Source organism: Schistocerca gregaria, chromosome 7 (assembly GCF_023897955.1).
Source record: "Schistocerca gregaria isolate iqSchGreg1 chromosome 7, iqSchGreg1.2, whole genome shotgun sequence".
Taxonomy (NCBI): Eukaryota; Metazoa; Arthropoda; class Insecta; order Orthoptera; family Acrididae; genus Schistocerca; species Schistocerca gregaria.
The window spans coordinates 188,227,203-188,252,669 of record NC_064926.1 but is presented as its reverse complement, the minus strand read 5'-3'; the positions used below and the strand labels follow the sequence as shown (position 1 = coordinate 188,252,669).

At 38.9% G+C, this 25,467-nt stretch overlaps 1 protein-coding gene across 43 annotated transcripts in view; it reads left to right on the top strand.

Annotated features, from left to right (window-relative positions):
- The window catches only part of LOC126282273 (protein polybromo-1), a 279,039-nt gene that overhangs the window by 214,457 nt on the left and 39,115 nt on the right, over window positions 1-25,467 (top strand). For 20 of the 43 annotated variants that reach the window (XR_007551357.1, XR_007551356.1, XM_049981896.1 and 17 more), the window contains exons 26-27: window positions 14,588-14,635; window positions 25,326-25,457. Coding sequence is in view for 41 of the 43 variants with exons in the window: in XM_049981896.1 (XP_049837853.1) it covers window positions 14,588-14,635; window positions 25,326-25,457 (180 nt within the window). In the remaining 2 variants the exon portion in view is untranslated. The remainder of the gene's footprint in view (window positions 1-14,587; window positions 14,636-25,325; window positions 25,458-25,467) is intronic. The other 23 variants (XM_049981915.1, XM_049981920.1, XM_049981917.1 and 20 more) reach the window with 3 other exon arrangements.

The window sequence follows — 25,467 nt, the reverse complement described above, 5'->3', positions numbered from 1 at the left end:
ATCCTTCTTGAGTGCCATGGGAAGAGATGGCAGATTTAGATTGCCTAGTGATGCCATTGCCTAACGTGGATTTAAATTCTTGAGTATAACTGTCTTGCTCTAAGAAACATGGATGGACCTTCAGTGGTATCAAGTATTCACCATCGTATGTGATTTTGATGGGTACCACATTAGGTTATGGTAATCTGAATACTGCAACAGTTGGCCTGTAAATTTTGTAATTTGACTCTTGTTAATTGTAACATTATCTTCTGAGACTGACATGTCACCCTCAGAACTGAACTTGGTTATATAAGTATGGACATTTACTAATTATTGGAATTCATTCAAAAAATTGGCTCCCAACACAGCTTTAGTTGTTTTCACAACAATAAATAGCTATTGAAATTGATGCTAGAATTTATTTAAAAAAATTGGCCTCAAATATAGATCTATTGATTTTTACAACAGTAAATGGCTATTGAAATTGACGCTGCGGTATCAAATCAATAGTACAAATTTCAATCCCAGATTTAGGAATTTTGTTGTCATTAGCAGTATACAATGTATATGAGGATTAAACATTAACCTTTCAGTTAGTTGGAATAAAAAAAACATCAGCCCCATTGTCAACTAAAAATTGCAATTCTGTTTTTTTTGTCAGTTACAAATATGCAGGTTTTGTGGCTGTTGCCTTCGTTAATAGAACTTGCCACTAATGCAATTGCTGGCCCACATTCTGTGTTCGGACTGTAGTCTGATTAAAATTACTTGGTAGTTGATGTGTGTTGCTTGCTGCTACAATGTTGCCACATCCGCTGCCGGCTCCTGCTTGGTTATAGGTGACCACAAACACTGCAGGTCACTTCACAAATGCTGTTAATATATAATGAAGAGCAATGTTGGAAGTGGCTGCCACAAGGTATGATGGAAATAGGGGATGCTGTGGCAACAACTGGGTGTAACTGACCAATGAGTGAAGTGCAATAGACAACAGGTTTTGTAGCCCTGAATTTAAACTCGTGTCCTAACTGAACCTTATACATGTGATTTGTAACTTATCCAAGAGAATGGCAATCGGCAATCTGCAGCAGAACTAAAATCACGATCAGTTTGTTCATGGCAGTTAAGGCTAACCTCTAAGAGCAAGCTCAAGACAGAAAACTTTCAGAATATGTATTGCATAGCCATCTTCTGCAGCAGAATTTCAGTTTTAGTGGTGATTTCTCATTGTCATTGGTTATCTGAAACTATCCTCACACTGGCTACACAGGATGCTGCCTAACCAGCCAATGAGCAGTTCTGTCGGCACCTGATTGCAAATTATAGACAACACAAGCAGAAAAAAGGGAAGAAAAATAAGATCAAACGGAAAAGTCAATAAACAACTCAATACAGTGGTGAAAATGACACAGCAAAGTATTAGATATAAAAAAATTAAACTATTTAATTCAGTAAAAATGGTAATCAAACTCCTTTGATTAGCTTAAAAAAAAAATCACTGCATTTTATGAGATTCAAACCTTCAACCTCATACTAGTCAGGTTATGCACTAACCACTATGCTGTTTTCCATAACACTGCAAACACCTAGAGCACAAGCGACTTTTGTCCCAGACATGATGACCAATTGACAATCTTAAAAAATTTGGCTTCACTCAGTGTCGTGCGAAGCTTACCTAATGTAAGCCATCTCGGGGGTGATCATAACTTATGGATTACGTCTATCAAGTAATTTTTAATTTTTTTTATAGTTAAATGGAAGTGTGTATTTTTCAGGTTTACAGTACCTGTCCAAACCAAAAATGGTAATAGCAGTACTTCGTCTTAGGGTTGAATTTATTTTGAGACTTACATTGGCTATTATTATATCGCCAGTCTAAGCTTCTATCGCAGGACCTGCCTTGACAACCAATTGACAGTGCGGCTATTTGTTGCTTTAGCCCCAAAATTCTTGTCATTATGACTGTGTTTTCATTTCCGATACTCGACAGAACCTATTAATTTGTTACCTTATCACTCCATTTTATTTTCAACGTTTTTATGTAGCACCACATCTCAGATGCTTCAATTCTTTTCTGGTTTCCCCACAGTCTGTGTTGCATGACCATGCAATACTGTGCTCCAAATGCGCATTCTCAGAAATTTCCTCCTCAAGTTAAAACCTGTGTTTGATACTAACATACTTCTCTTGACCAGGAATGTCCATTTTTGCCAGCCAGTGCTAGTCTGCTTTTAATGTACTTCTTCCTCTGTCTATCATTAGTTATTTTGCTGCCTAGGTACCAGAATTTGTTAACTTCACCTACTTCCTGACCATCAATCCTGATGTTAAGTTTCTCACTCTTCTCATTCCTGCTACCTCATTACTTTAATCTTCCTTGGATATCCTTTCAATCAGTTTTCTGTACTCATTAGACAACTCTTGTAATTCTTATTCACTTTCGCTCATGATAGCAATGTTATCAGTGAATTGTATCATTGATATCCTTTCACCTTGAATTGTAATTCCACTCTTGAACCTTTCTATAATTTCTGTCATTGCGTCTTTGATATAAACAGGGTGGTCCATTGATTGTGACTGGGCCAAATACCTCAGTGTCAAACAAAAAAACTACAAAGAACGAAACTTGCCTAGCGTGGACGGGGAAACCAGATGGCACTGTGGTTGGCCCGCTAGATGGCACTGCCATAGGTCAAATGGATATCAACTCCATTTTTTAAAAATAGGAACCCCCAATTTTTATTACATATTCGTGTAGTTCATGAAGAAATATGAATGTTTTAATTGGACCATTTTTTTCGCTTTGTGATAGATGGTGCTGTAATAGTCACAAACATATGCCTCACAATTTTAGATGAACAGTTGGTAACAGGTAGGTTTTTTAAATTAATATACAGAACATTTAGGTACGTTTGAACATTTTATTTTGGTTGTTCCAATGTGATACATGTATCTTTGTGAAATTATCATTCCTGAGAACGCATGCTGTTACAGCGTGATTACCTGTAAATACCACATTAATGTAATAAATGGTCAAAATGATGTCTGTCAACCTCAATGCATTTGGCAATACATGTAACGACATTTCTCTCAACAGTGAGTAGTTCGCCATCCGTAGTGTTCGCACATACATTGACGCATGTTGTCAGGCGTTGTCGGTGGATCACGATAGCAAATATCCTTCAACTTTCTCCATAGAAAGAAATCCGGGGACGTCAGATCAGGTGAACGTTCAGGCCATGGTATGGTGCTTCAATGACCAATCCACCTGTCATGAAATATGCTAGTCAATACCGCTTCAACCGCATGTGAGCTATGTGCTGGACATGTATCATGTTGGAAGTACAACGCCATTGCGTCATGCAGTGAAACATCTTGTAGTAACATCGATAGAACATTATGTAGGAAATCAGCATACATTGCACCATTTAGATTGCCATCGATAAAATGAGGGCCAATTATCCATCTTCCCATAATGCCGCACCATACATTAAACCACCAAGGTTGCAGCCATCGTGGATTCTCCATTGCCCAATAGCACATATTATGTCGGTTTACATTACCGCTGTTGGTGAATGACGCTTCATTGCTAAATAAAACATGTGCAAAAAATCTGTCATCGCTCCATAATTTATCTTTTGCCCAGTGGCAGAACTGTACACGACGCTCAAAGTCGTTGCCATGCAATTCCTGGTGCGTAGAAGTATAGTACAGGTGCAATCGATGTTGTAGCATTCTCAACACTGACGTTTTTGAGATGCTACTGATGTGCAGATTAGCCGCGACAGGAGCTTAAACACCTACTTGGGCATCATCATTTGTTGCAGGTCATGCTTGACATTTCACATGTTGTTGAACACTTCCTGTTTCTTTAAATAACGTAACTATCCAGCGAATGTTCTCGACACTTGAATGATGTCGCCCAGGATACCGAGCAGCATACATAGCACACACTTGTTGGACATTTTGATCACAATAGCCATACATCAACATGATACCAACCTTTTCCGCAATTGGTGAATGGTCCATTTTAACACAGGTAATGTATCATGAAGCGAATACCGTCTGCACTTTCGGAATGTTATGCGATACCACATACTTACACGTTGATGACTATTACAGCGCCATCTATCACAAAGCGAAAAAAGTGGTCCAACTTAAACATTCATATTTTCATATGTACTACATGAATTGTTTGTTGTGTTGTGGTCTTCAGTCCTGAGACTGGTTTGATGCAGCTCTCCATGTTACTCTATCCTGTGCAAGCTTCTTCATCTCCCAGTACTTACTGCAACCTACATCCTTCCGAATCTGCTTAGCGTATTCATCTCTTGGTCTCCATCTACGATTTTTACACTCCACGCTGCCCTCCAATGCTAAATTTGTGATCCCTTGATGCCTCAAAACATGTCTTACCAACCGGTCCCTTCTTTTTGTCAAGTCGTGCCACAAATTCCTCTCCTCCCCAACTCTATTCAATACCTCCTCATTAGTTTTGTCATGACTGGCTCTCCCAAGGCCGTCAGTAGTTCTAATGGAATGTTGTCTACTCCGGGGGCCTTGTATCGACTCTGGTCTTTCAGTGCTCTGTCAAGCTCTGCACGCAGTATCTGATATCCCATTTCGTCTTCATCTACATCCTCTTCCATTTCCATAATGTTGTCCTCAAGTACATCGCCCTTGTATAGACCCTCTATATACTCCTTCCACCTTTTTGATTTCCCTTCTTTACTTAAAACTGAGTGTCCTTCTAAGCTCTTGATATTCATGCAAGTGGTTCTCTTTTCTCCAGAGGTCTCTTTAATTTTCCTGTAGGCAGTATCTATCTTACCCCTAGTGAGATAAGCCTCTACATGCTTACATTTGTCCTCTAGCCATCCCTGCTTAGCCATTTTGCACTTCCTGTCGATCTCATTTTTGAGACGTTTATATTCCTTTTTGCCTGCTTCATTTACTGCATTTTTATATTTTCTCCTTTCATCAATTAAATTCAATATTTCTTCTGTTACCCAAGGATTTCTATTAGCCCTCGTCTTTTTACCTACTTGATCTTCTGCTGCCTTCACTACTTCATCCCTCAGAGCTACCCATTCTTCTTCTACTGTATTTCTTTCCCCCATTCCTGTCAATTGTTCCCTTATGCTTTGTCTGAAACTCTCTACAACCTCTGGTTCTTTCAGTTTATCCAGGTCCCATCTCCTTAAATTCGCACCTTTTTGTAGTTTTTTCAGTTTTAATCTACAGTTCATAACCAGTAGATTGTGGTCAGAGTCCACATCTGCCCCTGGAAATGTCTTACAATTTAAAACCTGATTCCTAAATCTCTGTCTTACTACACTCCTGGAAATGGAAAAAAGAACACATTGACACCGGTGTGTCATACCCACCATACTTGCACCGGACACTGCGAGAGGGCTGTACAAGCAATGATCAGACGCACGGCACAGCGGACACACCAGGAACCGCGGTGTTGGCCGTCGAATGGCGCTAGCTGCGCAGCATTTGTGCACCGCCGCCATCAGTGTCAGCCAGTTTGCCGTGGCATACGGAGCTCCATCGCAGTCTTTAACACTGGTAGCATGCCGCGACAGCGTGGACGTGAAGCGTATGTGCAGTTGACGGACTTTGAGCGAGGGCGTATAGTGGGCATGCGGGAGGCCGGGTGGACGTACCGCCGAATTGCTCAACACGTGGGGCATGAGGTCTCCACAGTACATCGATGTTGTCGCCAGTGTTCGGCGGAAGGATCACGTGCCCGTCGACCTGGGATCGGACCGCAGCGACGCGCGCATGCACGCCCAGTCCGTAGGATCCTATGCAGTGCCGTAGGGGACCGCACCGCCACTTCCCAGCAAATTAGGGACACTGTTGCTCCTGGGGTATCGGCGAGGACCATTCGCAACCGTCTCCATGAAGCTGGGCTACGGCCCCGCACACCGTTAGGCCGTCTTCCGCTCACGCCCCAACATCGTGCAGCCCGCCTCCAGTGGTGTCGCGACAGGCGTCAATGGAGGGACGAATGGAGACGTGTCGTCTTCAGCGATGAGAGTCGCTTCTGCCTTGGTGCCAATGATGGTCATATACGTGTTTGGCGCCGTGCAGGTGAGCGCCACAATCAGGACTGCATACGACCGAGGCACACAGGGCCAACACCCGACATCATGGTGTGGGGAGCGATCTCCTACACTGGCCGTACACCTCTGGTGATCGTCGAGGGGACACTGAATAGTGCACGGTACATCCAAACCGTCATCGAACCCATTGTTCTACCATTCCTAGACCGGCAAGGGAACTTGTTGTTCCAACAGGACAATGCACGTCCGCATGTATCCCGTGCCACCCAACGTGCTCTAGAAGGTGTAAGTCAACTACCCTGGCCAGCAAGATCTCCGGATCTGTCCCCCATTGAGCATGTTTGGGACTGGATGAAGCGTCGTCTCACGCGGTCTGCACGTGCAGCACGAACGCTGGTCCAACTGAGGCACCAGGTGGAAATGGCATGGCAAGCCGTTCCACAGGACTACATCCAGCATCTCTACGATCATCTCCATGGGAGAATAGCAGCCTGCATTGCTGCGAAAGGTGGATATACACTGTACTAGTGCCGACATTGTGCATGCTCTGTTGCCTGTGTCTATGTGCCTGTGGTTCTGTCAGTGTGATCATGTGATGTATCTGACCCCAGGAATGTGTCAATAAAGTTTCCCCTTCCTGGGACAATGAATTCACGGTGTTCTTATTTCAATTTCCAGGAGTGTATTATATAATGTATCTGATAGCTTTTAGCATCTCCAGGATTCTTCCATGTATACAACCTTCTTTTATGCTTCTTAAACCAAGTGTTAGCTATGATTAAGTTATGCTCTGTGCAAAATTCTTTCATTTCTTCCCCCCAATCCATATTCACTTACTATGTTTCCTCCTCTCCCTTTTGCTACTGCCGAATTCCAGTCACCCATGACTATTAAATTTTTGTCTCCCTTCACTACCTGAATAATTTGTTTTATCTCATCATACATTTCCTCAATTTCTTCATCATCTGCAGAGCTAGTTGTCATATAAACTTGTACTACTGTAGTAGGCGTGGGCTTTGTGTCTATCTTGGCCACAATAATGCGTTCACTGTGCTGTTTGTAGTAGCTTACCCGCACTTCTATTTTTTTTATTCATTATTAAACCTACTCCTGCATTACCCCTATTTGATTTTGTATTTATAACCCTGTATTCACCTGACCAAAAGTCTTGTTTCTCCTGCCACCGAACTTCACTAATTCCCACTATATCTAACTTTAACCTATCCATTTCCCTTTTTAAATTTTCTAACCTACCTGCTCGATTAAGGGATCTGACATTCCACGCTCCGATCCATAGAACGCCAGCTTTCTTTCTCCTGATAACGACATCCTCTTGAGTAGTCCCCGTCCGGAGATCCAAATGGGGGACTATTTTACCTCCGGAATATTTTACCCAAGAGGACGCCATCATCATTTAATCATACAGTAAAGCTGCATGCCCTCGGGAAAAATTACGGCTGTAGTTTCCCCTTGCTTTCAGCGGTTCGCAGTACCAGCACAGCAAGGCCGTTTTGGTTAATGTTACAAGGCCATTTCAGTCACCCATCCAGACTGTTGCCCCTGCAACTACTGAAAAGGCTGTTGCCCCTCTTCAGGAATCACACGTTTGTCTGGCCTCTCAACAGATACCCCTCCGTTGTGGTTGCACCTACGGTATGGCCATCTGTATCGCTGAGGCACGCACGCCTCCCCACCAATGTCAAGGTCCATGGTTCATGGGGGGACTACATGAATATGTAATAAAAAATGGGGGTTCCTATTTTTTAAAAAATGCAGTGGATATCCGTTTGACCTATGGCAGCACCATCTAGTGGGCCAACCATAGTGCCATCTGGTTTCGCCCTTCAAGCTAGACGAGTTTTGTTCTTTCTAGTTTTTTCATTTGATGCTCGTTTCGTGAGATATTTAGCCCGGTCACTATCAATGGACCACCCTGTATACTGAACAGTAGAGGCATAAGACTTCTTCCCTGTCTTACACTCATTTTAATCTAAACAATTTGTTCTTGGTCTTAGCACTCTTTTTATTCCCTCTTGGCTCTTGTACGTATGGTATGTTATCCACCTCTCTCTGTAGCGTACCCCTATTTTACTGAGAAATTGCACCATTTTACATTGTTGAAAGCTTTTCCCAGGTGGACAGATCATACAAATGTGAAAGTGACTTGATTTTTCTTTAGTCTTTCTTCCGTTAGCAAGCGCTATGTGAGAACTGCCACTTTCGTGCCTTTACATTTCCTGAAGCCAAACTGATCGTCATGTAATAAATCTCAATTTTCCTTTCCATTCTTCTCTATATTATCCTTGTCACCAGCTTGGATGCCTGAGCCCTTAAGCTGATTGTGCAATAATTCCTGCATTTGTCAGCACTTGTAGCCTTCGGAATTGTGCGGATGATACTCTTCCAAAGGTCAGATGGCATAACACCAGACTCATACTTTCTACCCACCAGCATGAATATTCATTTTGTTGGCTTTTCCCTTAATGATTTCAGAAATTCAGATGGTATGCTCTGTATCGTTTCTGCCTTAATTGATCTTAACTCTTCCAAAGTTCTTTTAAATTCTGATTCTAATACTGGCTCCCCCATCTCTTCTATGTCGACTCCTGTTTCTTTTTCTTTCCTAACAGAGAAATCTTCCCCTCATAGAGGTCTTCAGTGCCCTCTTTCCACTTACCCTCTCATTCCTGTGCATTTAACACATTGCACTTTTAATGTTACCACTCTTCCTTTCAATTTCACCTAAGATTCTTTTGACTTTTAATCATGCTGAGTCAGTCCTTCCGACAATCAATGGTTTTTTGATTTCTTCACGTGGTTCTTGTAACCATTTCATCGTAACTTCTGCACTTTCTACTTATTTCATTCCTGAGTGATTTGTATGTCTGCATTCCTGAATTTCTCTGAACTTTTTTGTGTTTAATTGTTTCTTTGATCAACTGAAGTATTTTTTCTGATAGGCATGGTTTCTTCGCAGTTACCTTTATCGTCCTATGTTTTTCTTCTCAACTTCTGTGATTGCCCTTTGTAGGGTTCTCCATTCCTCTTCATGTGATCTGCCCATTAAAGATATTCCGCACAGCAGTGTCCTTATCACTTCCATGTCCTACTACTTGGTTATTGATTCTTGCTGACTAATCTCGTGAACTTCAGCCTACTACAAATATCTGCTCCCGGGCATTTCTTTTGGAATCTCTGCCTGACCATGATGTGATGTAACTGAAATCTTCCTGTACCTCCCAGTCTTTTCCAATTATACCTCTGCCTCTTATGGTTCTTAGACAGAGCATTTGCTATTACTAGCTGAAATTTGTTTCAGACCTCCTGTAGTCTTTCTTTTCTCTCATTTGTAGTACCAAGCCCATATTCTGTTGGAACCCTTTGTTCTACGCCTTCCCCTACAACTGCATTCCAGTCCTCCATGGCTATTAGATTTTCATCTCCTTTTACGTGCTGCACTCAATATCCTTATACACTTCATGTATCTCTTCATCTTCAGCTTGTGATGTTGGCATGTATATCTGAATTATCATTTTTCATGTTGATTTGCTGTTGATTCTGGTGAGAACAACCCTATCAGTGAAATGTATACAGTAATACACTACACTCTCTGCCCAACCTTCCTATTCATAACAAACCCTGCTCCTGTTACACCATTTTTAGCTGACTTGTGGGTACACATTGTTTGTCTTTAATGCATTGGTTTCCATTGTCTTCTGCATCATCATAATATTGTTGATCATTGCCCATTCTTCTGCCTCCAGGGGCAGTTCCTGAATCCAAGGACAAGAGAGTGCGCTGAACCTCTGTCTGCTCCTCTGCCCTCTTTGACAAGGTCATTGGCAGAATGAGGATGACTTTTTATGCTGGAAATCTTCGGCTGCCAGTGCTGATGATTGCTATTGAAAATCTAAGTAGCGGCAGGGTTCAAACCCAGGATGGAGGATGTTTCGATTACTATCAAAGACGCTACCCGTAGATCACAAATACATATTCACTTTCATGCCACTTGTAATGTCAGAGATATTCTCGATGTATTGTGGTTCTAAATGTGACACTAAATGATTAAATATAGTCTCTTCAGGAACAGTTTCGCAAATACTGAACTGTGCCTCTACTTCATAGAACCATATTTCGGATTTTTCACTCCAAAAAGGAGAAATTTTAATGCTAACCTTATTTGCTTCCAGCCGATCCTCGGGCATATTTCTGCTTGTACCTTATCACATTGGCATTGCCAATCATAGTTGCAGTAATGTGGTGTACTTACTGGAACTTAAAAAATTTTTAGCACAACAATATTAATTAACTGTTTTCAATATACATCGCCAATAACACAATGACACTTAGTTCTTTTGAGATGTCTTTTGTTGATATTGTGAGCCTACATTTTATATCCTCTCTGCTTCATCAGTTGTCATAAGTAATTTTATTACCCAAATGACAGAACTTGTCCACTACTTCTAGTTTCTTGTTCACTACCCTAATTTCCTCAGCATTGCCCAATTTAATTTGACTACAGTCTATTACCCTTGTTTTCATTTAATTATACCTTCTGTTCAACTGATCATCCTAAGTACTTCGCCATTCTGATATAATTACAATGTTGTTATAAACCTTAATGTTTTTATCTCCTCTTCTCCTCTCTGTGAGTTTTAGTTCTCTTTACAAATTTCTTCTTAATTTCCTTTACTTCTTATCAGACAGACAGATTTTATAGCATTGACTACAACCCTCCCTCATATGGGAATGGTCGAACTTGATATATTGAAACCATAGAGTTCTTCTTTTTACCTAAATTTTAGCTACCAACATGAACTGGAAGTTACTGAAAAACAGGTGTATGAAATATTGCATTTTTAATGGGGTTTCCACCCTTGGAATTTTCTGGTGTACAGATACTTAAAAAATTACAGTGTTCCCATGGTTTCCAGATTTGGAACTGTCTGGTGTCAGCCCCGAAATCTGTCATTGTGGGATGCGGTGCTCATTTGTCACTATTTCCATTGGATTGCAAGGCAGGCAATGAACTGTTGATTGAAAGCAATCATAAGATAATTAATTACTCTTAGATAAATACAACTTACATTTAATCTATAATATTCCTTCCAAGTTGTTACGGAGATACACAAATAAATACGTGGTTTCCTATATGTCAAAATTAATTTCGTACCTTGTAAATGTCACCAGAATGTAAAAAGGAGAAGTTCCAGATACATATTCGTTACGCACAATGGGCATACAATTAAGGTTGACTTAAGACAGCCCTGCGAGTTTGTTTCAGTCACTTCATTGTGAGTTATTTTATTTTCTGACCTGTTGTTTTTTGTGAGGCAATTTTTTTTTAATAAGCAGCTAATTCAACTCTGAGATGCAGTAAACTTTTTTGTGCCTGTTAACTCAAGTTAATATCCTGGCACTAAATGATTTTTTTTCTGGCTTCAGAGAAAATCTGAAAAAGATGCACATTTAATGTCATAATTTCTGATGCACCCCTATATTGTTCTGCAACATCATTTTTCAAGTTATGCAATTCACATTCAGAACAGACAAAGTACATCTCAAAAAGTATTTACATTTAAACATCTGTCTGACAATTTCAGTTGTGTCTTTAGGAGACGGTTGAGAATTAAATGTGACATTGTAGTTGAAGACTCTTCCAGAGTATAACTTTCTTCAGTTTCCTTGCCATTGGTGGATTAGCAGTCTGCAATGTCATTTCTAACCCCATGACAGCACTATTTAAATATTCATCTAGAAGTTTAACTACCATTTTGCCCCTCGTAACCTAACAACCTTGAGTTTGATTTTTTTGTTGATGGCTTCAGTTGACATCTTTTGTATGGATCTGTAGCAAGTGGCAAGATTTTCAGAGGGTTCCCAGTCGTCTGTAAGGCAAGATTTAATGAACAGGGTATTTTCTGAAACTCAAACTAGGTTTAGGAAGATGTGTTCCTAAACATGTATCAGAAATTTAAAGAAAGAACCCCCTTACAAAAAAACTTCTCTTTTAACAAAACTGAAAGGGGCTTTCTGTCCAGTAATAAGAAGGTGGACACTTTTACCATATATTGTGCACCACACTCACTGTAACAGCAGTTAGAGCCAGGGGTGCTCATAAACCAAACACCCCCCCCCCCCACTACTTCCAATTTCTGTCAGCAGTGAAAATTTAGTATGAAGGCTTTCTCAGACATTGTTTGCCATTCATGTCCTTCATCTATTATGACAACACTCTTGTATCTGTGCAGATTGCCAGTAACCTATTGTTCCTTGTATTTTATCCCTGTACCTGTAGAATTATGACATTGTCAGAAGCTTGTTCTAAATCCAAATGTTATAAAAACTGGGTTTGGCCTTTCTTTAGAGTATTTTCTAAGACAAATCACAGAATTATGTTCCTACATTATTATTTTAAATAGAAACCAAACTGATCTTTCCAGAGACCAGCTCTCACTAGTTTTTTTGTTCTTCAGTTTTTGCAGTCATGACTTATTAAACTGATGGCTCTGTAATATTCACACCAATGAGTGTGTTTGTCTCCTTTGGGATTGGAATTATCACATTCTTCTTGACATGTAAGGGAGACTTGCCTGTCACGGGAGTTGTGTATCAGGTGGAATGGTTTTGTCATATGTTCTGCCAAGGTTTCTGACAATTTGGGAGAATGTTGTTTGCACCAGTTGCCTTGTGTTGACTTAAATCAGTCAGGGCTCTGTCAAAATCCTTCTTGCAGTCTCATATCTCCCATCTGATTGCAATGTGCTTTCTCTCTCTTTTCCATAATACTGACAGCAAATTTATTCCCTTTCTATAGTCCTTCTAATATTCCTTCCATGTTTCCACCTTCTTTCTTTGCTTAGTAATGTCTTTCCATCTGAACTCTATATATTCATATATCTGCTTCTCTTTTCTCCATTTTGTTATAGGCAACATCTGATGATGTTTTGCAGTTTATGATCTACTCTCGAAGAATCTATGTTTACTTTTGTGCCTATACTTTTAACATAACTTACAAATATTTGGAAGAGATGTACCTGTAGATTGTGAATACAACTGGACATCAGCTATACAGTTTATTAGTGACTCATGAAAATTTATGTCGGACCAGGATTTGATTTCGAGATCTCCCGCGTATCGCTAGTGGTCACCTTAACCATTTCAGCTATTTGTGCACACCACCTGGGATGACCCAATCTCTATATGTCATTGTGTACACATCCTGTACTTGCACTCTTGCTGTGATTCCTGCAAGGGGCCTGTCTAGGTATGAAATACAGTTTTGCAGTGTACACATAGTAATGTGCAGTGTCCTTCAAATGTGCATACTTACATGTCTGAAGGACACTACATATTGCTATACAGGCACAGTGTAATACAAGACACTGCAAAACTGTATTGCAAATATTTGATTTCATTGTGTGTTATCCTATATGCATTGCTTAATCTATCAAAATAAATCTTTAACAGTGAAATTGGTAGATGACGTATCTTTCAGGATATCAGTGCTGTGCAAAGCATTGTTCTCATGTGACAGACAGTTTTCTGATTCAGTCTATATTTATTTTTAAAAGTTGCAGTTTTGACACTTTTTATTTGATTACTTGTAAAATTTTTATCCTATATTGATTACAAATGCCAAAACCAGTATAAAATTTCAGATAATGTAGGCCCAAGTAAGAAACTGTGGAACAAAAGTCATCTCGTAAAATGAAAACATAATTTGAAAACAGATCGGGATTGATTGATAGAGAGAGAGAGAATTTTCTATTATCCTGCAATTTGAATCTGGAATTGGATTCGTGTTCATTATGGGGAACACTATGCCCCAAATAAACATTGTTTCTGTTACATTTGTGTAAGTGAATATTATTATTTATTGGCAGTTCTTACAGATTGTTAGTGAATTTTTTTTTATATGTGATTGCCGGTGTGATATTTAATTTAGTTACTGACATTGGAGACCTGGTAAGTTGAGTTTTAAGCATTTAATATGCAGAATTTTGTGTGTTATTAATTGGTTTTATTTGGTGTTATTAAATTTGCTCATTTGAAATTACGGACACTCCATGAATTCGTTTAATTACATAATACTATTTAAATGCAGGTAACTTACTTTGAGGACATTTTACAGATTGCATTCTCACTACTAGTTTAAATCAGCTGTCAGAATGCTGTCTAAATATCTTTTGTATATATAAACATGTTTAAGTTCCCCTGTTAACTTTATAGGCATGAAATGTTAAACCACTTTCTCTATGCATATCAATTGATTGACTGTCTGCTTTTACTTACAGCACCTTTAATTTCACTTTAATTTCACTGGCTTGTTACTTACAAATAACTGAGAATGCTATCAACTGACTATTAGTGTTAAATTTATGTCCTAGAAGAGCTACATCTGATGTGTTGAATGTGTAGAGCTAACACAGTAAATTTAGCATTAGATGTGTCAGTGTTCTCACGTACCCTATCACACGATATCTCCCTTGCATGGTGCTTTGCATGAACTGCAGTTTGTTGTGTTGCAGATTGGCAGTGAAAGTGCACAGAACACTGAGGGAATTAAATTTGAGACGGTGAGTGATGCTTTATGGTGTAATTTAATAACATGCTACAACACATAGATTACTGTGTTATTCAATCAAAGGTGGAGGAGGATAAATACTAAATGGCCACAATTGCGTCATTCTCACAAGTCTAATTGTTCACAATTTTTTCCTCTTGTAATACCTGTTGTTACTTAAGGGGTATGCAAAAATAACATTTACTCATATAATTAGTATTTTACTCATAGAGAGGGGTATCAATTTTTTATGTGTGGAGTTCGCTAACTAATTCATTTGATACTTTAAAATCTCATCTTAGAAATTTTATTTCAAAAGAAATTGATTGCTGCCTTTTGAAGTGTCTGGTTAACTTTAACATTTGTTTATTGAAATGCAAGTGTGCAGTGAAAAAACAGACACACAATTTCAAATGTACGACATACAGTATTACTTTATGTTTTTGTCTTTGTGCTGAAAGGTCTAAATATGCTAGTGAAATACAGTATTACATTATGGTTTTGTCTTTTTGCTGAAAAACCTAAATATGCTACATATTGTGTGTGTGTGTGTGTGTGTGTGTGTGTGTGTGTGTGTGTGTGTGTGTCCACATTTCAGTGTAGCTTATTTGAAAGTGTAAACTTGAATTATGATGCACTACCGTCTAATGTCTCGTGTAGTCCTTCCCTTGTGGTTTGTAGCTTATAATATTTTAATTAAACTAAGTTTCTTGCTCTGTGAGAGAGTTTATTTACAAGAAGAATTATTTCCGAGAAACTGTAAATGCATTATATTGTAGCCAGAGTATTTACTAGTTAATAAGAAATGAAGAATTTCTACATTCATAATGTTGCACTGGCTTCTTAACAAATTCAGTTTTTTGTTATCTGTCTTCCAGATGTAATTTTATACTATTTGTTTTCCATGTCATCCATTGTTATCTCTTACATCCAACATTGGCACTTATTAAAGACCAGCACAGAAAGCCATGGATGCTAAGTAATATGCTTGCTTTGTTTCTTGAACATTGTGGGATTCAGGTAGAGATCCTACCAGCTTTCTGAATCTTTTTACCATTATGTTGTCCCCCACCCCCATCCACCTAGTCTTTCATTACTTCTATAGCTACTTCAGAATTGTTCATGTTTTTAACAACTGCCATGCATTAGTCTCTTTTAGAACTATTAGCTCCTGTAACTGTCTTTCGTGATAATACATTTTCTGGCTACTGTTATATAACACTCATCTTTCTAAACCCTTGTGCTACCTCATCTTCAGTGAGGATTACTTTTTCAAGTGGGTCACATGCCTTTGAAAGTTATGTGAGAACACCAGTGGAAAGTATGTTTTACCACCATGTTGCTACACTGTAAGTAGGTGTCTTCCAGTCTCTAAAAGATAACTTATTCCTACTTCAATGATAAAATTCAAGTAATTCAGTCATCATTATGATGGTTGGTCAGCATATTACCATAACCAAGTACTTCATTTCTCCCCTGACATTGGCATCATTTTGTACACTCTTGCATTCTTTCCAGAACGTTGTGATATATTGTATGTATTATCTAAAGAAGGTGTAGAGTTCCATAAAATGTTCAGCTGCTTCAGTTTTGATTTTTGCTTGATAGTTTGATACCTCTTGGCTTGCAGCTGGTTTCCTCCAATCACAGTGTTCAGTGACATGCCCGAACTGTTTGGTGTTGCCAAATTCCTGCAACAATTGGTCAGTTTCCTTCCAATGTTTTCCCAGCTTTCTTCCTTAATGTGTTTGGATCCCAGGTTACTCATCTGGCACAATTTACTACTTCGTCACATATGAGAATCTCACAAAAAAACAATACAATCAAAAACTGTTAATTAAATACACGCATTTTACATGCATCCCTAACCAAATGTTACTGGATACTTCCGGACAAGACATGATTCAGTATCACATACACAGTTATCATAATCACAAATATTGGCTTGTGTTAGGTAAGATTTGTACAACATTGTGTGATACCAAATGTTTGAAGCATGCAGTGTCACCACATTTTAAAACTACTTCACGAAGTGTGGCATAGCACAATGATTACCACACTAACATGACGTGTGGAAGGTTTGAATCCTGGCAGGCATAGCGAATGTTTTTTTTTTTTTCCTTTTTTTTCCACCGCTAAATCTAATCAAAGGTATATATTATTTTTATTCAGTAAATATGTTCAAATGTAATTTTTTGTTTGCAGTACTTTGCCATGTCATGTTCATCATGATATTGCATTTTTTATTTGCTTATTTTTCTTTGCATTGTTTTCTTTTGGTTTGAAACGTGTGTATTGCCAGTAATCTGCAACAAAGTACCAATGAGAACTGCTAATCAGTTGGTAGTGAAGCAGCTCATCTAGCCAGTGTGAGGATAATTTCAGGTAACCAATGATGGCAAGAAATTAGTTTGCCTTTAGCACTGAAACTGAATGTTTTCAGTGTTGAGTTTGCTCATAGATGTTAACTTTTATTAACATGAACAAAGCAATTCTGATTTTAGTTCTGCCGCAAATTGTTGACCACTGTTTTCTCGGATATATTGCACATTAGGAGGTTGTGATGGACATAAGTTTATATTCAGGGCAGTTTAGCCATTGGTCACTTAAATTCAGCTGTCGACAGAGCATCTCATGTTTGCGACATACCTCGCGGCAGTCGCGTTCAACATTGCTCGTGTGCACATTAACCCCATTTTTGAAGTGACCTGTCATGTTTGTGAGTCACCCATAACTGAGCAGTAGGCAAGAGACTACATGGCATCTCCATAGTAGCAAGTGCAGACGTCAGCTATCAACTAATTTTTATCGAACTGTAGCTATGATTTTTTTAAATATTACTTACATCCATGCAGCAGCAGCAGCAAACAACAACAACAAACAACAACATTACAGTAGATTTGTTTGAAAACATAAATTCATTTGCAGCATCTTTATGCACTACATACTAACTTTATAGATACCATTCCCTTACAGTTAAATATGTATTACATTTTACAGAAGAAAGTATCACGAAATACAGAATGAAAATTATTTAAAAGGCTTACATGTGTGGACCTCAAACAATGGTATTTCTGAAGAGCTTAATGTATATACCTCACGTACCCATAATGTTATGGCAGATAAATATAGCTGTAGTAAATACCGGGTGATCAAAAAGTCAGTATAAATTTGAAAACTTAATAAACCACAGAATAATGTAGATAGAGAGGTAAAAATTGACACACATGCTTGGAATGACGTGGGTTTTATTAGAACCAAAAATAAAACAAAGTATTGCTAGACGCGTGAATGACCTCTTGTGCGCGTCGTTTGGTGATGATTGTGTGGTCAGCCGCCACTTTCGTCATGCTTGGCCTCCCAGGTCCCCAGACCTCAGTCCGCGCGATTATTGGCTTTGGGGTTACCTGAAGTCGCAAATGTATAGTGATCGACCGATATCTCTAGGGATGCTGAAAGACAACATCCAACGCCAATGCCTCACCATAACTCTGGACATGCTTTACAGTGCTGTTCACAACATTATTCCTCGACCACAGCTATTGTTGAGGAGTGGTGGACATATTGAGCCTTTCCTGTAAAGAACATCATCTTTGCTGTGTCTGACTTTGTTATGCGAATTATTGCTATTCTGATCAGATGAAGCGCCATCTGTCAGACATTTTTTGAACGTTTGTATTTTTTGTGTTCTAGTAAAACCCCATGTCATTCCAAGCATGTGTATCAATTTGTACCTCTCTATCTACATTATTCCATGATTTATTCAGTTTTCAAATTTATACTGGCTTTTTGATCACTCGGTATTTAAGGATGAGAATGAATGACAATGAAAGAACCGAAAGAATAACATGAGAAGTGTTGTAACACAAAAAAGAATTTGATGATCGTAGCATTTGTCAATGAAATACAAGGTGCTGTCCAAAATTTTCGGGACTGGTGCTGCCCTCTGTTGAAAACCTTACTTTTGAAGTAGTTCCTATCCGCACGTACATACTGGTCAGTGCTTCTGCCACTGGTCAAACATTTTCTGGAAGTCCTGTTCTTTGAGGGTGTTTATCACCGCCAGCGATGCTTCTTGAATCTTCACTAGTGCCGAACCGAAGGCCTTTCAACTTGAGTTTCAGTTTTGGGAATAGTGTGAAGTCTCAATGCGCCAAATCTGGCGAGTACGTTAGATGGGTTACAACCGCCATGTTGTTTTTTGCCAAAAAAAGTCCTAGTGAGTAAGGGTGTGTGATACGGCATGTTGTCGTGATGCAGCAGCCAGTTCCCTTGACGCCAAAGTTCGGGCCGTTGTCGCAGCACATTTTCACGGACATGTCTACATCGCAAAATGTCATTGTAGTACGCAGAATTGGGTGGGACGAATTCTTTGTGAACAATTCCCTTGCTATCAAAGAAAACGATGATCAGTCTCTTCACTTTGCCCTTCACCTGTCTTGCTTATTTGGGTCTTGAAGAGCCCAGGCTCTTCTGCTGGTACGATTGTTGCTTTGTATCTGGGTCATAACCGTAAATTCAGCTCTCATCGCCAGTGATAACCCTTGACAAGAAGGTTGGATCATCAGATGCTGTCTGACGAAGGTTCGTGCACACTTCAACACACTGTGCCTTCGTAAAATCGCCACACACCAAACACGGAGTGTAATGGAAATGGACACACAACACGTCCTTCCAGCTTAATGCCACTCCGCTCACTGACTCACCAGATATGCAGCTCTCGCCACCTAGCGGTGCAAAGATCTGCTACTCCTACATTGCAGATGGCAGCACCAATCCCGAAAATTTTGGATTCCACCTTGTAATTGAGGCAAAATGAATTTTTTAATGTATTTTTCTTTTCCCCCTGGAATACTGTGAACACTTGCATGTTGCTTAATAATGTGACCAGTTTCTAGTAAGCTGCTTAATTGTGAGCGAGCTGTAAAGTATTAAATCAGCGAGTGGGAGAAAAGAAAGTGCAGCAAGTAAATGGCATATCATTAAACAAGCCTTATTTAGCAGTGTGTGTTCATAGAAATGAACTATACCAATTGCTGGAAGTCTGTAAACACTGACATACTCATGTGAACCAGAAGCACTTTCTGCAGTTTGTGTAAATCATAAATGACCATCAACCCATTTGGCTCTGTGTGAATTTAACAGATTTCGGAATAGAATTTTCTTTTTTATACATTGTTAGTCATGACTTTGCTTCCATACCATATTATGATGATTAAGATTGAGATTTGCATCTGTTCCAGCGGGGGGATGCAACATCAGAACACTTAAAGAAAACTGTTACCTGTTGTATATTGCATCAAACTTAGATAAATACAGGAATCAGTTTCATACTAACATTTTTCTTCCACTAGAATATTATGAAAACAATAGATTGCTCACTATGTAGGAGAGAAGCTGTGTCGCCGACAGGCACAGCAAAAGACTGCTATACATTTGAGATTTCTAAAGTAGGGGGAACACACACACACACACACACACACACACACACAGACACAAGCTCAACTCCACACACGTGACCATTATCACTGCCATTGTTCAGCAAATGACATCAGAGATACGTAGAATGTTGTAGGAAGAATAAGAAGAGAATTGTAAGAAAAAATGTGATGGAAAAATAAATATATCAAGTCAGAACAAACAGTGGAAAATTCAAGATAGAATAACGACAATATTGTGAAAAGGACAGACTGCTACTCACGATAAAAGGGATACTGAGTCACACACAGACTTAACAAAGAGACTGCTATGCATTTGGCAATTCAGCCACCAAAAAAAAAAAAGAAAAACCCCACTCAAGCATAACTCACACACGCATAACCACTGTCTCTGACCTCTGAGGGCAGATTGCAAGCAACTCTGTCTTATGAGAGAAGCGATCTATCAGTGGAGGGTCAAGGAGGAGGTTGGGATGGGGAAGGGGATAGGGAGAGGTAGTAGAGTAGGGATGAGGGAGGCTGTAGTGCTGCTTGCAGACAAGCAGTCACCTCTACACTGCTACCCCTTCCCCATCCCACCCCAGCATCCTCCTTGACTGCACCGCTAACATACTGCTTTTCACATCAGGCATAGTTGCCTGCAGCTCGGCCTCAGTGGCCAGAGGGGCAGTGTGTGTGTGTGTGTGTGTGTGTGTGTGTGTGTGTGTGTGTGTGTTACGCGCACCTGCCTGCCTTCCTGCACATCTGCACCTTTGGCCAGAAGCTCAAATGTACAGCAGTCTCTTTGTTGTACATGTCTGCAACTCTCTCTCCTCTGTATGGTGAGTGGCAGTCTATGGTTATTAGAGACCAGAAAATATAGCATCTATTTTTGTCGAAAATCGCATATATTTTCTTTGTTTGTAAATGATTAGACACACAAATTTAGTATGCTGTCGTGCTGCATGAGTGAAGGCAAACAAATTATTAGTTCTTTAAAATTGACTGGTGAGAAGAGCTATTATTGGGAACTTTTTGACTGGAATGTTTGCTTTTGGAGAATCTCAAACACTTTTTTTCTTTGGAAATTGCCTTTGCTTCCAAAACTGATTGTTCGGTTGAAGAGCAGCAGCATTTTCCCGCCAGTTACATGAATGTGTCTTCCTTATAGGTGTTTCTGGGCATCATTTGTCTTTTCCCGCCCAATTTGAAGATTAAAAGATCTGCAGACTACTAATTTTGACATTTCGTGGGACTTCCATAGGCCCATGCTTGACAATGCTACCGGTATAACTAGCAAGGCACTTTGTATAGAAGTAGAATGGAACGTACAACAACTCAATTTTAGCATTAGGGGAAGAATTTCGGCACCGTCATAAAACTTTACAGGTTCTGTTTCCCAATGGCTATACTGCCGAGGGCGGGCACTTCGACTATAGTCACTGATGGCCGCGAGTGTAAACGAACTAGAATTTTGACTGCCACATGAGGAGGAGCAGTGTGGGGGAAACAAACCCCACTTCCATTTCGCTGGGCCGCAGCCTACAGCAGAACTGACACATTACCATAGGGATGGCTGATGTCTTCTGGTGTTCTATGGATCATAATTGAAAGCCGTGGTGGACCAGGATTAGTAGATTCAGTTATTTCAAAAGAAGAAAAGAAAACAACGAGCAACACACGACACAAAGTGTTTGGGGATGGCTATCTTTTGAGCTTAAGGTAACAAACAAATGTATTTCTTTCTTGTAAAATGCTAGGTCCCTTGGCTGAGTGCTACATTGCATTATGTGACGTGTATCTTACACACACCATTCATCCATCCACAATTAGCATGGTGCCAGATCATTGAGCGCATTGATAAATCATTGAGTTTGTACACTTTATTTTGCTAGTAGGTTCATGAACACATTATCTTTCCAAAGTGGGCTTCACCAGATATTGTACAATGCCAGTAACTGCTTACATTTTCGATATTATGTGCAGAAAATAAAACTATTTCAAACTATCTCTGATTAATAGTTTCTCTAGATAAAATTCACTGTGAAACAGCATCTATTAATTAATTTCACATTTTCGCATTTTGAGGCAGAATTAACATATATTTCACGTTTATTGCAAAATGCAAATTTTTCCGGTCCCTAATGATTATCATAATGTTGTCGTTATTCCATCCTGGATTTTCCATTGTTAGGTCTTCCATGATATATTTATTTCTCCATCGCTTTTTTTCCTCATGATTCTCTTATTAGCGTTCTATGTATCTCTGATGTCATTTGTTGAATAATGGTCTAAAAATGTTTTCTTTTGACCATTTTGTATTGTTCATTTGTCTTACCACAAACCATTCCTTGAGATTTGAGAAGTACTTCCTTTGTTTTACATTCCTAGTAATGCATTTGCTTCCTTTTGATTTCAGTATTTGCTGTGCCTTTTAGTCTACTTGCAATTGCAAAGTAAATTATGAGCAGTCTGTTGTTACTACCCAATTGTTCCTTGTTATCATATGTTGCCCCACTCCTCGGGCCCTTATTGTACAGTAGAGAATTGAACATAAGGTTGCACCAAGTTAATAATGATTATGGAACAAATAAAATACCTAAAGAGCCTGTATCACTTTATTTAGCATTCCCTGCAGTTCTACTCTATACTATTGACAACAGTGATTTAGTCATTATGTACCTGTTTCAAAAGAGATAGTTGGTTTTTAAGTTTTAGGGAATGCTTGTGCCAAGTATTATCTAATTTGTTTAATACACACACTGCTGTGCAACTTGAACGAAACTTTGTTATGAAATTTTTGTGACTAGAAGTTGGCTTTGGCTACATAGGTTTTATTTTTAAAATTTTATGATGTTGGGTTAGTGTTGCACTACATGCCTACCTTCATTGACACACTGTAATCACCATTATGTCACGTGAGTAATCTGTAATACAGCTACCATAATGTGTAAATACTGTTGTTTGTAGTAGATGTCTTAAAGACTGTTTCTGAGAAGTAACAATACTTACAGTGTAAATATAGTAAGGAAAGCTCTGGTAGAATGTAAATGATTTAGAAGTAAAGGCTACCAGTAACCAAATGCAGAAATGTTTTAATTTTTGATTGACACACAAAAAAAGAGTAAACATTTACTGGCTTTAGGAAGAAATCCTTTGATGAGCTAGGTACATCACAGATGTAGAGCCTATGGCCCAGTGGCAGTCCGACATGATGAAATTTTAAAATAAATTGTATGCTGTTGATGACAACTTTGTTGGTGTTGGTGTTGGTGTTGTTGTTGCTGTTCTGGAGGTGGTGGGTGGTGATGATACAGTTTGTTTCTGCCATCACACTTCCATATGGCTGCATGCATAAAAACAACGAAACTACGAATATTTTCTTACTTAGCAATTTTTTCTTTGAGATACATTGTATGTTGAAGGTGGTGTATGTTGTAAATCTTCATGATAAAATTAAAATGGGTGTTAGTTAAGAAAGGTTCACCCACTATCCCTTTTTTTAAGTGCTCCAGTTACCGATGGATTGCGATTTGAACATTTGGTTTCAAGAAACATGCAGTCTGCAGTTCTGGTAGAACTCCACTGTTTTGAGTAGTGGCAACTCAGTCAATTTTTCTTGAGCAGAATGAAGCATTTTGATTTTAGGTGTGAGCTATGGAATTAATGTTTTCTCGTGAAAACTTTACCAAACATACTACAGTATCATAACTTATTTCACAGCATAACTAATATTTTCCTGGGATACGGATCTTGAGAGCCACAAATGATTACGATATGACATAGGCAGCCCTGAATACTAGCCTGTCACCTCTTAGAGATCCCTGAAGATGTACTTTTGGTCTCTTAGAGGTAATATTTATGATGGTTTCAGAATTAATAGAGATCATTTGTTTGTGTGCAGAAATCATACTATGAAGTAGGAAGAACAATACATGCAAAATCAATAGCATAAGGTTTAGAGATTGTGCGAGAGAAAGTATAATTCACTTAAGTAGAGTAAAATATATGATACAAGCAACAACTTTTAATTAGTAAAAAATTAGTAACTAGTCATTACTTATAGTTGAATGTGTGCCATTCATTTTCCTGAAAAGTGATATTGTGACAATATTTATGTAGAGTATGTTATGTGTTTTCTTTATCTTTAACCTTTGCGTGCTATTGCTGATTTTTGTTGCATACCCGGCTGAAGCCATTTTTTTCCATTCCCTACCTTGCTGAATTATTTTTGCTGCTGTCTGGACGCATTTTACACCATTTCAGCACTCCTCTCATTCGAGTCTGAAATATCCTGCTTAGTAGGCAACAGATTTCCCTTAATATTCCTGATAGATTACCTAAATGACCACCTTGGTGTGCAGAAAAGAGTTATATTCTTGTTATTCACTTCTTTCCATAAAATCGGTGCACAGTATTCTTCTCTACTGCTGCCCAGCTTGACGACTTCTGTGAATAGATTATGGAGCACAAAGGCTCAAGAAATATATTTGAATTAAGTTAACTGGAATTACGTAAATTGAAATGTTAAATGGTCTGTGAGTTTTGTAACACTATTTGGTGAAACAGAACAGTCGGTTAAGGTCATGTCACACTTCTGCTGACTGAAGCAAAATGTTAGACACAACCTTAAATATAGTTTGTCATGCTCTGAGCATATCGAAAGCTATAGTAAATAATTAAACTTCTGATAAAAGTGAATAAAGTTGACTGTTTCAGTTACTATGTGCCAATGAAATTTGCATGATTTATCTCAGCAAAATGCTTTCATCACCTGATGCCTTATTGTTGCCTCACACTAATCTACATCATTTACCTGGGTAATATTTGTCTTTGTATTTAAAGAGTGCACACACATTGCTTCAAAATCATGAAAGTATTTTCCACCACAATGAGTTCACACTAGAATGTCACTTGCAGTGTGTAATGGGTCACTTATGCTGGGTAACTAATGTTAGATTTTTTTTGTTTTGTTTTTTTTAGTGCCTCAGGGTGCTCCTACATTCCCCTCTACCAGCTACCCATCATTATTGTTTTATCACAAAAATGTACTGCTCTGTTTTGTATTTTGTTTTATTCTGTTGCCTACATATTTTACGTTTTCTGGCATATTTTTTCCTCTTATTATTTACATGCAATTTTTTCGATTTTTAAATATTTTTGTTACTTAATTTTTTGTTTGTTTTGATTATTTTTTGTTGATTTTGATTGGTGATGGGTGTTCCTGGGAAGTTCAGTATGAGAGATCAATGTGATGAATGAGTGGTAGTGTTTGGCTGCACTTAGGACCAATCGCCATTGCTGCCCAAGATTGCAGGTGACCCTGAGGTGATGACAGAGGACTCTTTAGATGGTGGTCCACCGTCCGTAGGCTCTGGAGATACAACCACACCCTCTGCAACACCAGTTGCCAAGAAGGTCAGTTTCT